Source organism: Melospiza melodia, chromosome 4 (genome assembly GCF_035770615.1).
Source record: "Melospiza melodia melodia isolate bMelMel2 chromosome 4, bMelMel2.pri, whole genome shotgun sequence".
NCBI lineage: Eukaryota > Metazoa > Chordata > Aves > Passeriformes > Passerellidae > Melospiza > Melospiza melodia.
The window spans coordinates 51,644,221-51,657,023 of NC_086197.1; the positions used below are offsets into that span (position 1 = coordinate 51,644,221).

Here is a 12,803-nt window from a genome sequence, read left to right on the forward strand (position 1 = left end):
TTCTGAGTTTTGAGACTAGTTCTCACAACCTGCCCATGCTAAGCCATTCATTATTTTGAAAACCTCCACTGCCCTCTCTCTCATTTACCTCCTTTCTAAAGCCAAGAGACTTTAGAATCCCTCCAGTCCCTCCATGGGAATATTTCCAAGCCCCTAATTGTTTTCATCACCAACTTCTCTTTCCCAGCTTTGTAATTTCTCCTGAAGATGCCAGAGATGGGTCTGCTTATATTTTTCCAGATGAAGCAATATCTGGGTTCTCTGTATACGTTGCCAGTTCATTTTTCCTGCATCCTAATTTCCTGCTTTTCCCTTGTCAACACAACCATAGGCTGAGCAATGGTTTTCATTAGCCTGTATGCGACAAAGTATTTCACAAGGGAATGGCTGGTGCCACTTGAAAGTTCTGCACATTGTTTATGCTCTCCCTCTCTCTACCCCCAGCTTTGCTTACCCTTCAGTCTTCCATATGGAGTTTCATTTGCTGTTATGGTGATTGAACATACATAGCTCTGTCAGATGTTCTTCACTGCCATCCCTGGTCCTGACTAATGCAAATAATTTGGTGCCATCTGTGCTTTCTTCTCTCTCACTGTTTAATCTTTTTGACAGATATTTTAATAAACAGATTAAGCAATGCAGAGCTGCTGCACAAAGGGCTGGTCCAAAGTTAACAAAAGTCTGAGTAAGCCTATTGCACAAAATTGTTTATGAAAACCAGAAAAGCTGGAGACAGGCTGGTACATGCTGGATTATTTACATGCAGAACATCATGATAAAAGGGTCTTCAAGGCTCCTGGAAGGTCAGAAAAATGAGCTAAGTGATTCTGGAAATGTGAAGAAATGTTTCATAGTTGGAAACATTGAAATTAGTTTCAACTGACTAGCATAAATGTGATGAAGTTGCCAGTCCATCTTTTGCACTATTTACCTGAGACTTGCAAATGGACGGAGAAGGAAAATCTGTGAATTTTCCATTCATGGCTTCTAGCCCTACATGGCTTGGGAACTAAACCTTGCCTTGGTGTTGATGGAAATTACCTGTTCTGATGCTGTGAGATGTCTTGATTAGACCAGGCAAAGAAAAGGAATTGGATCTCCTATTCACCTCTACAGTCTCTCCCTACAGCCAACCAAGGCATTTCAGAAATAAAGGCAAAACAGGTTTTTGAGGCTGAGAGATGAAGGGGCGAGGACCAGCCCAAGGTCTTCTGGTGGTAGGCAAGGACAGAACCACATTGTAGTCATGGCACTGGGTTTCATGTTGAAGGCATGAAAGCAAACTTGTCATTAACATCCTGTCCTGGGCTCAACCAACATGGCCAGGTGCAGTATTTGAAGTATCCCCTCTGCTAACTGTTTGCAAGAATTAAAATTTCTAACATCTATATCTGAGGTCAGCTTCTGCTACACAATAAAACTTTACCTATTAGCCCCTCCATGCTTTCTTTTATAGCTTGTCTGTTACCTTGCCTAAGGCTTTTTGACTAGCTACATCATTCTGACTGCCTGTTATCTACCACTTCATGAAAGTATTCCCAAAGAAATGAAAGGAAAAGAATCAAAAAGAAATGAATGGAATGTTTTTTCTTCTTCTTTGCAAAAAAATCATGCGGTAAATGCCCTGAGCTGTGGTTTCTGCTGATTTATTTATTCTTCTGTATTCTTCTTTAAATTATCATTTGAGATAATTCATAAAGTCTATGACTTACTTGTCTAAATTTTTCTACATTACTCTTACAGCTTTCAAACCACATATTTTGTATTTGTTTTACACCAGTCCTCTGGAGCAGTAACTATTTCTAATTATATTGCACAGTTTTTTTGGTAGCTTAGTCACTTCCCAAATTCAGTTCATTGGATGTAGCCATCTGGAATTGGGGGCTTAATAATTTTTTTAAAATATCAGTCATCACTGACTTAATAACTGTTTTTGTTCTTTTCTGTGTCATTCCAATCAGGAAAAACTATAATGAGGTAAAGAAGTTCCCTACTTTCAGCAATTACATTAACTAGAGTCACAATGCTGTCTCTGTTGTCTTCTTTTCCTCCCTAAAAATTGGATGATCCATAGAGCCCACCAATTTTTGGTAGGGTTCCATTTCTGAAGAACTCAAACAACTTTTTTCATTCTTTCCTCTATCTGCTCCTCAAAATTAATTTCTATCCTTTTTACATTTCCTTTTATTACTTGTAGGATGCCACATAAAGGTCTTCTTAAATGTCAGATTTCCAAATTGGAAAGACTTTTTTCCCTGTTTGTCTTAAATGTCCTACCTGTAATTTAATTCTACAAGTTTATGTCTCACATTCTTTGTGCAGGAGCAGATCAGAAGCCTATATATGCATTCTGGAAAACAGTGGTCTCTCAAAGAGTATCTCTACAGTTTTACTGCTAGGGGATGAATTGATTTTCTCTTTTCTCACGCTTGTGTCATACCCTTACTCTTTGATATCACATTTGTCCCTTGGACATTAAATCTAATTGTACACACTCACTATCTTATGGCAAAGTCAAGGTGTTTTTACCTCCTTCTGAATTGCTGTTCCCTGTGATATTTGACTTGCTTCTTGATAGCTGAAGTAATGAGTCACATTGTTGTGACTCATTACTTTTCCATCTCTGTCAATTCTGTGCACTTAGTTTCATAATTTCTCAATTTTTTTAAATCCAGAGACTAGAATAGAGAGGTCCAATAATAAGTATTCTATTCATACCCATAGGACTATGTATTCAGTACTTCTGCCTTTATATTCAGAATTGCTCTTTGTATTCCTTCTGTGGAAGTCTTCATCTGTAGTAGTAGTTCTGCATTTTACAAGCCTCATATTTAATTCTTTCTCCCTGGACACTTCTAACTGTTATAGCATTGTGTTAGTAATGCAGCATGTACAATTTTTTGTGATGTTTGTGACACCAAGCCCTTTCTCTATTGTAAAACACTCTAGTTAACATGTTTGTGGGTTTAGTTTTCTTAATTATATATACAGGAAATTCTAGGTTTTATTCCCAATGAAGACCCTTTTCTTATTTGACTCTACTATTAGATACCCTCTCCCTTCAAGATTTGTTTTGTTCTTGTTTTTCCTCAGTTCAGGTCTGCTGTAATCCAATCCAATCCTGTATCAGTATATTACAGACATGGAAAACACATGCATCTGTCCATGTTCTCAGTTTCTGCTGGCTTGCCCTTTTCTCTTAGTTCATGCACTCTATATCTTGGCTATTTCAAATGGTAGTTCTTGATTCCACTTTGTAAATGCTATCTCTTCTGCATCACTTTCCCTGCTTCAAAGCATTTTCAGTGTCTATTAAATGTTTACTCCTTCACTCTAGCTAAAACTTGGAGCTACCCCAAATACCCTTCACGCTGGGTCCTGGTTTAGCAGGAGTGGACTGTCATATTACAAAGGCAGAGAACCAGAAAGTGCCTTCTCCCATTTTATTGTCTCAAGTGGAAATGAAAATTCTACCAGTGTATTGCAATCAGGTTTGTCCCTCAACTTTTTACTCTCTTGTCTCTTCTGTTGTACAGATTTGTTGTCCTCAAACCTTCACACTTGGCTCTCCATTAGATACTGAAAGAGGTGCAGCAAGTATACCTGGATACTCAGGTTCTGTTCTGGGGTGTTTCATTTATATTTAACTGCCTCTGGGAAATGTGGTAGTGAAATTGGATGCATTTGATACTCAAAATGGATGTACACAAGAAGAACTAAGGGGCCCGTTTAAATGCAAAAGTAACAAGTTCTTATACGAGTTCAGCTTTAGTAAAGCCCCTCCCGATGAAGGTGGCAAAGGACATCTCTGAAGAAGAAACTGCAGTAAGGAATGGAACAAGTCTTGCTGGAGATTCCCACTTTCTGTTCTTGGAAGCAGAACAGGGATGCAAAAACTGGAATGAAACCTATCCTGAGGGAAGGTGTTAGACAGAAATGAAACTGGGTTGTGGGTTATAGATTTGTAGAAAATTCTGGGTATTAGAAGTACCTCTAAAAATGCCCGTCTTCAGTGTGAATCAGTGAGTTTATCAAGTCAGAATGTCTAGATGCATGGACATGCTACTGGTGTGATGTCATACTTATCTGTAAGGAGAGTAAGGGAGAGAGATGTGCTCCTTAGGGGCGCCCACTTCAAAGAGCCTGTGAGAGTCTCCTTTGGAAGAGCAGGAGTCAGTCTGTTCAATACACTCCCACATGGGACTGTTCAACTCTCTGAGATGTGTGACTGCTTGACACACTCAGTAAGGTGACAGAAAGAAAGAAGGTCAGGGAAATAACTTGCTCACAAGGTTCACTCATACCCAAGGCCTCAGCGGTGACGGTGTAGATCCAGCAGTGGCGACAAGCTGAGTCATTTTGGAAACAACCAGATCAGCTATAAGTTGTCTGTCCTCTTCTATGTGCTCCCCAATCAGGGGCATTGAGCTGTCCATCACCTGCCACAGGAGGCAAAAACAACAGTTAGTAAGGTGGTTTCCTGCTGGCAGATGCCTGTTTCAACTCACCTCTTACATTAACCTCTTTCATGTCTGCACATCCTTGTCAGTATCTACAGTCACCACTCTCCTCATGCTGAAACATACTTGACTTTTCCAGGTGTGGGATTTCGCTTAGGGTTTTTTGGAAATGTGCTTCCCCCAACTCTCCATCTTCCTTCCCTTCACAACTTGGGAGCCAAGCCAAGACTTATGGTGGCTGGAAACTTTCTATATCAACTTAATACAAATTTTCTCCTTCACATGTCCCGAGGAGATGCCTCTGATGCTTAAGGTCTGGCATTGTCTCACAGTACTTGGGGGTGACATTGCAATTTAAATGGCCACAGGAGAGGAGAAACAACATGTACTGAAGCCTGAGGACATGAGAGCAGCAGGGACTGGAGGAAACCAGGAAATATTTGGGATTAATGAACACAAAGCACTGCACCCTGAGAGAGAAAATAAACACCACAGATGTGTAATGAATAGGATGTCACCAAACCAGCACCAAGTGCAGGAAAATAAACTTGGTCTCTGCTTGTCTTCTTGATAATGCTGTGATACAACTGCTGCCCAAGCAAGTTCTATAAATCTACTGGGGAAAACTGGGAAGCAAGACTGTGGGGATGGGGGAAGGAAAACTGTCAAAGAATCTTTGAGGTAAGAAATGGCCTCACAACAATAATACTGAAAGCACAGCAGGCCCTCAGCTGTATAGCGGCCCTGAGCATGATTTTCAACAGTTCATCATAAATCAAGTGTTTTGCAAACATTCACTAAATCCCACAGGAAGAACTGTGCTCTGATGAAGTTAAGATTCAGCTGGAGTAAATATAATAGTACCAAAATATCGGGGTTGGAAGAGTTTGTTTTATTTTGCTTTTATTTTTAAAGCAAACATTAAAATCCCTGGAAATGCAAAGTTGAAGGCTGAATTGCTCAAGAAAGGCACTGACTCACGCTCAGATAACAATCGGAAGTGCACTCCACCCTGGCAGGGCCACAAGAGTGCACTCTTGGAGGGAAATGGAAAATTTTGTACCCTCTTTTTTTGGATTTAAAGTAGAGGAAATCAGTGAGGTGAGTTCACTGAGTTTGTATTCTGCTCTTTTCATGCAGCATAATGGTTTTGTTTAATTTCTAGAGGTGTCTTCTATGAACACTAGAAAAGCTACTTAGAAAGGTTTAACTTTGGTTAAGGTACACATGGAAAGGGGGTTGATGTTTATATCCATGGCCTACTTGGCCCAGGGGGCAAGAGGAGAAGGTTAGAAAATTATATGTCAGCGTTTGGCTAAATACACAAGGTGGCTTTTCCTTCCACTATCCACTTAGCTGTTCTTCCATTGAGAAATGAGGTGAGGAATGTCATGCTTCCTAACAGTGTCAGGGGATGGCAAATTCACACCTGGGTCTCACTAGCCAGGGGCTCCTGGTGGCCCTCCAGCAGGTCCCTGGGCAGGTTTCCCTTCTTTCCAGTCCTATCTTGAAAGGAAAGGTGGCAATTACAGTTCCCGAGAGAGAAGCGGTGTCCCGCGTCCCCGCACGGCGCGGTGCGAGGGCCCGTGTGGCCGCTAGGGGATGCCGAGTGACCGCTGGATGGTGCCCGTACCCTGCCGAGCGCTCCCGGCTCCCCGGGAGCCACCGACACACGGCTCTGCTCAAAACACCCGAGCCCCGCTTGTCATAGACAAGAATGGTTTGGGCTGGAAGAAAACTTTAAAGGCCGTCCAGTCCAACACCCCTGCTATGAGCTAAGACATCTTCAACTAGATCAGATTCCTCTCGAGCCCCATCCAGCCTGACCTTGAACGTCTCCACAGATGAATGGGGCATCCACCACTATCTGCACAGTAAAATGTTCTTCCTTACATACAGTCTGAATGTACCCTCTATTAGTTTAAAATCACTATCATTTGTCCTGTTGCAACAGACCCTGCTAAAAGGTTTGTCCTTTTCTTATGGGCCCCCTTTACATACTAGAAGGTGCTACGAGATCTGCCCTGATCCTTCTCTTCTCCAGGCTGAGCAACCACAGCTGTTTTGGGAGCTGGCTTCATAGGAGAGATGCTCCAGCACTTTAACATCTTCATGACCCTCCTCTGAATCTGCTCCAAAAGGTCCATTTTTTTTCCCTGTGCTGAGAACCCCAGAGCTGATTTCCCTATCTCAAGGATTGCTTTTTCCTATTTCTGTGGCTGCAGCGGCAGAAGAGGAAGATGGTGCTTTATAAACCAAAGGCTCCAGGGGGAGTGAGCCCTGGAGCAAGTTCCACCTGAACCAGTGAAGACACACCAGGGATGAGGCTATCTGATGCCCTGATGTGTAGTATCTGGCAGGGGAATGTGAGATTTGGGAAACAGCAAATACAGGAGTGAACAATCACATGCACAAGGGAAGGCCTTTGAAAATGGCAGTGATTTCTGACATCAGCTGGTTGCCACTGAACTGAAAACAATCATGAGATGTCACCTTGCCTGTCCTCCAGGAAGGGTGAATTGGTCTGGAACTGGGTAGATACAAATGCTAATACTGAATACATCAACTGGCTGAAAGGAATATGTGAATTACAGACAGACTGCACTTGTCCCTTCCTGGACAAGTCCCATCCCTCCCTTGTCCAGCACAGAACAGCTGGACAAGGCGAGAAGATGTCAGCACATATGGACCCAGCCTTTGTAGCTGCTCAAGGTCAGAGGCTGCTCCTGGTGCAGCTGCTGCTGCCTGATAAGGTGAACGAGGGGTGAAGAAAAAGTGCCTAGGCAAAGAGACTCAGAAAAAAATCATCCTGTTTCTCCCTATGTGCCTGTATGATGCTGAAGCCTGAGCATGTTTTTTTACACTCTGATGTGCAAGAGTGGAGTGTTAGGTGATAGGAAGGCAGGAAGGCAGGAAGGAAGGCAGGAAGGAAGGAAGGAAGGAAGGAAGGAAGGAAGGAAGGAAGGAAGGAAGGAAGGAAGGAAGGAAGGAAGGAAGGAAGGAAGGAAGGAAGGAAGGAAGGAAGGAAGGAAGGAAGGAAGGAAGGAAGGAAGGAAGGAAGGAAGGAAGGAAGGAAGGAAAATGATGATTTGACATATTAAAAGAAATTATAGGCACTGCTGAAGGGATGAGCAGGGCTCCTTGCAGGGCAGCAAGGAGCATGTCTAGTAAAATAGCTTAGCAGTCAGGGCTTATCTTATTCTTCCAGGAGGAAGAATAAACCACATGGACCATTTTTCTTGCCCTCTGCTTGCTTCATATTTTGTATCTTAGCAGAGATGTAGAAATGGGCTAGATTACAAAAAAAAAAAAAAAAAAAAAAAAGAAAAAAAAAGGAGAGGGAAGATTACTAAACCATACATGTTGCTGATAAAGTTCATTAAAGTGGAGGAAAAAAGAATTACCAGCATTAACTGCTAAATTCACAATCTATTTCAATATGAGCCATGAAAATGGTACATAAGTGTGTAGGCAGAAATGTAACAGATTCTGCTGTTTGTCATGGGAAACGAAAAGAAAAGAAGGTGAAGTTCAAGTAAGAGCAAATACCATGTGCGCAAGATTACTCTTCTGCTCTTGATAACTCATCTGTCTTAATCTAATTTATTTTGCAACAAACCACTGTGATAAATCTCAGTTCATAGCACTGCCCATCACTACTTCTGTGAATCTTTCCTGAAGAACTACTTTGTGTAAATTAATTACTGCCTGCAACTGTATTGTGCAGATTCCTTGTTTGTTCAGCCCACTTAGGCATGCTTTCTTGTAAAGTGTCATAGCACACTGTTTCTTCTTACCAAGAAAATACAACTGTCACTCTGTCAAATAACTGTTTTCTCCCACTATCAAAAGAAAAAAGCAAAACAAAGGATCAGTTTCAGACCAATAAAAGTACCCCAGGAAGTTGGCTGGAGGCAATTAATTACTTGTCAACATCTCCCTCAGATCTGCATAAAAAGGTACCTGTTTGGTTTTGCTCTGCTCCTTATATTGCACTACTCTACTCCTTTCCCAACAACATCCATCAGCCTGGCATCTGAATGCCTGCTAGATATTGGTATATCAGGCCTGCTCAATCAGGTTCTCCACTGTGATAATTCAGCATGACCCATCTGAAACTATATAGTGTTTCTTCTGATTTGTGCTGTATTGAGTGCCTTGCTGCTTACCTTGGTGACAGAGAGAGGAGCACAAGCGTGCATTTCTCTGTGTGTGAGCTGATGATGGCTGTTAGAGTACAGATGTGCTTTTCACCAGTCAGTCACACACAGTGGCAGATGTGAAAACCCAGAGGCATACCCAGACAGAGCCATATAATCTTTAAGCCCAGAACGAGCAGTGTGTGCACGTATATAGGCTTATGTGCAGGAATATATGTAGGGATATGAAAACCACATATCACGTCTAACCATGTGTGGACACAATCCAAATGTCCTTACAGTTGTCTCTAGCAAGGCTACTTTCTTGCTCTTTCTTTCCCAGCTGCAGGGGCATAGGGATTTAAAAGTGCACAGCAGGGAAACAGTCTGCTCTAGGGGATGCTCCTCTAGGTGCTGATGGATTGCATACGGGAGCAGACCCATTAGCCCTGGCCCCATCAATTCAAGAAAAGACAGAGGCTTGCCAGCGTTTGGTTGCTGGCAGCACGCTTCTATCACATGGCCTTTGACAGGTCACCGCTCCCCTCCCTGGGGAGAGCAGATACATAATGCAGGAATGCGCAGTCACTGGAGGGCTCATGTGGTTCTCATCAGCATCCCAGCCCTCAGCGGGTGGGACTGCTCTCACACACATAGCTTTGCAGTGTGTCAGCACCCCTGCATGAAGCCAATAGCCTGGCTCTGCTCGTCCTCCTCAGCTGGCCTGTGTTGGTAGAGTTTACAGCAGGTCAGATGTTGTGTCTCCTCAAGTCACATACTGACAGAAGCACTTGCTTACTTGCTGGATTGTCTCTCCTCCAGGGTATCTCTTCAGTTTCTCACTTTGATTTTTCTGGCCAGCTTTTCCTTCTCTGCCCTGTTAGGATGATCTGAGTGTGCTATTTACCCCACCTCCATATCTGCCTTCTGGCCTGGGAAGGAGCACATTGAGCTTTAGCTCTCAGAGCCACAGTCTGTCCAGCCCTGAATACAAAAAATTGTAGTGCACATTACTCAGAGTAACTTTGTGGTGCTTTGTCTTGATGGCCTCTTACTGTAGTGAATGCTGTCTACACAAAAGATTTTAGAAAATACACCTTTCTTTTTTTGCTCATCAAGATGTTCCTGTTGCTTGTGAACCTTTTGCTACACTCTCACCATTTATTTTATTCTTTTAAATAAAGTGCAACTTGAATTTTTGTTTGGAAGTCACCATAAAAGTGATCAAAGAAAGGTTCATTCAGAGAGAAATTGAGATTTTTAGTGAACTGAATCATCTGCTGAAAAGCTGAGGTGGCCAAGCACTCTGAGGCTCTCCATTTCCTTTCACTGTCCACACTGAGAAAGGAAGGCACTTCAACCCTGACACTTTGCTGTGTATCTGCTGGTTTGGCTGGGGCTCTGAATCAGTTCCTAACATGTCAGTGGGCCATGGCCTGAGGATGCAGGTGGGCACAGAGGAGCAGAGATGGCAGAGCACGCAGGGTTGGTGCAGGTTGGTGCATGTGAACTCTGAGGCAGAGTGCTTGCAGATACACTTCCCAAAGGAGACTCACATTCAGGTTGCCCATGCTCTCACCTCAATGATATAGTCTTTTCCATCTTTGCTGTGGACAGCTTTGACAGCACAGATATCCAGACCTCCAAACATTTCTGCGCAGGCATCTGCCCAGAGTCGGTACCTGCAGAAACCACAAGGGCATGGCCTAGGATTAGCTGTCCTTGGGTAGTCCACCAAAACCAGCCACCCACCCTGCTGCCCATAGGAACACAAAGTGATTTGGGAGCCCTTATTACAAGCTGTCCTTCATGTGTTTTGCTGGGTCCTTGACTCCCTGTCTTGACTCCCACTCGCAGGGGATGGAGTAAAAAAAATAATCTTGCCTAAAGTTTCCCTTCATTTCAGATTGATTCAATCCTGCCCTCAAAGCCACCTTAAAATGTTTCTCTCCTCCTTGGTATTTACATCAGATCTCCAGTTGGTTGTCATTCAGCCAAGCTATAAATATTTAGCTCATTTAATCTCCCAGTAGTGTTGGCCCCTCAGCGTTTGTATTGGCTTTGCCTGAAAGCCCTCCATTATGCAGGCAGCTTTCTCCTGATAAGATGTCCTGGACATTAGGACTGGAATAAGATCAGAAAGTGAGTGTTGAATTTAGCAAGGAGTAGCCATCCCCTCTCTGATCTGTAATGCAGTAGCTCCTGCATTTTACAATTTACTTTCAATTTTATTCTTTTACAGTCTCCTGCTTCCTTCTATCCCTTGGGTGCTGTTCCTAGTCAGGCAGTCTCATCACTCAGACCAGGCACTATTTGTTGGAGGGAGACCTTCAGGCTGCAGCACTTTTCCCTATCCATCCCAGGATGGGGATGTGAGCTGGTGGTCCCCTAGCTATCCTGGAGTCAGAGGAAGAGACAGAATGACAAGAGGCATGTTATGGGGGGACCACATCCCCCCACTGCAAATGAGGAGGGAATGAGGCAGCTTGGTTTTATTTCCTGTGCAGCTGTGCCGTGGTCCTGGCCATTGAAATAAAAATAATAATCTCAGAACAGCAGATCTGTAAGCAAGGCTATGACATGATGCAGAGAGGGGAGGGAAGGCCACGGTCTCATGAAAACACTGACATTTTGCAGACCCTACGGGGACTGCAGAAAGAGCTATTCTGGCTGAAGAACAAATTTATGTCCTTGAAGCCAGCCAGAGTGCCCATATCTTGACAATATAATGATGAACTTGTGTGAATACACTGTCTCTGGGAAGAAGAAAAATTATGACTTATATGACTACTGGTGCTCTTTTATGCCTAATGAGAAGACCAAGTGTGTTCACCCTGGACCCCCAAGGAAGACAGTGTATGAGGAGGCATCAGTAGCATAAGAAGGAGGAGAATTATGGACTGCATGAGTCAGGCATGAGGCACAGAGAGCACCCCTCATGCACTGCTGTGACCCAGCATCCAGGGGCACCATTGTGGAAACCACCTCTCTTCCTGAGGAACACCTCTTGGCATCTGGGCACAGCAGCCAGGGAATTGTTGGTCACACCAGAGACTCTGATGGCTGCACATCTTCAATGTTTGTTGGCCATAGGTGAGCACTGGGAGCATCAGGGCTGCTGGGTTGTAATAGGAGCATTATAAGGAAGTAGATCATATTTATGCATGTGCACCAGGTGTTGCATTTTCAGATAATTTACTGTCATTTCTGCATTACCTGAACATTTAAATTCTTTGTACTTATGTTCAGTACAGTAGGCACTTCAGGTTGCTCCTACTCATCAGAGCATTTGAGCACATTCTTGCCTTGTTTAATGCACTGGCAACTCACAGATTTCAACAGGGTTTGTTGCATTTATGGCTGAATAAGACTGGAGTGGTTATTTGTGGTACAATTAACAAAACAAACCTTCAAAATGCAGTGTTGCAGGCTGGCAGGAATCTGGCTTTCAGTCCTACAACACTGCAATAAGGTAATGTCTACCCTTCACGTGTCTAGCTTCAGCTGTGTTATAAAGAGCCAGGATGCATCATTATGTCCACTTCCCACAGTACTATTAAGGTCTTGCAGAGTCACCTTCAGCATCTGATTTGGGGGTTGGCTTCCCTGTTTCACAGAACTAAGGGTGCAGAAGGGACCTTAGATGGCTGCCTGCACAACTCTTGTGCTCCAAGAGGAGACATTTCTTTTATCTGGTCTGAAAGAGGACAGAGATTTGCTATCGCCTTCAGAGTATCAATTTCTGTGCTATGCTATCCTTACTTTAGGAAAATACAGGAAATGTTCAAAGGAACCTTTTAAGCTGTAATTTATTTCTTACAGTATTATACTTGTAATGTAAGTAATGAGAAATGCCTATATCATATATTTAAAGACCCTATGCTTTTTCATTTTTTTCATCTTTAGAATGAAGAGATGTTCAGCTTGTGGGCAGCTTCTTCCAGGTCTATAACATTTAATGAAGGAGAGTGAACATCTGCACTGCAGGCAGGATAGTCTACAACTCTACTGGAAATATATCAGTGGTCTGCTAACTGAAAAAGGTGGAAAACTGCATAGAACTTGTTGCATGTTTTTCTCAACATTTCATTAGGTTTTCTCTGAATGTTCTTTTTATTGTTCTTTGGACTTTCTCCAGCTCCTTGCTATTTCTCTTCAATTGTGGTGCCCAAAACTGGACAGAGTCAGAATTAATCATGAACCT

General features: G+C 43.0%; 1 protein-coding gene across 4 annotated transcripts in view; it reads right to left on the reverse strand.

Annotated features, from left to right (window-relative positions):
- The window catches only part of SYN3 (synapsin III), a 190,978-nt gene that overhangs the window by 9,653 nt on the left and 168,522 nt on the right, over positions 1 to 12,803 (reverse strand). For all 4 annotated transcript variants that reach the window (XM_063154396.1, XM_063154395.1, XM_063154397.1 and 1 more), the window contains 2 exons: positions 10,179 to 10,281; positions 4,305 to 4,439 (listed from right to left, as the gene is read on the reverse strand). In XM_063154396.1, the coding sequence (XP_063010466.1) occupies positions 4,305 to 4,439; positions 10,179 to 10,281 (238 nt within the window). The remainder of the gene's footprint in view (positions 1 to 4,304; positions 4,440 to 10,178; positions 10,282 to 12,803) is intronic.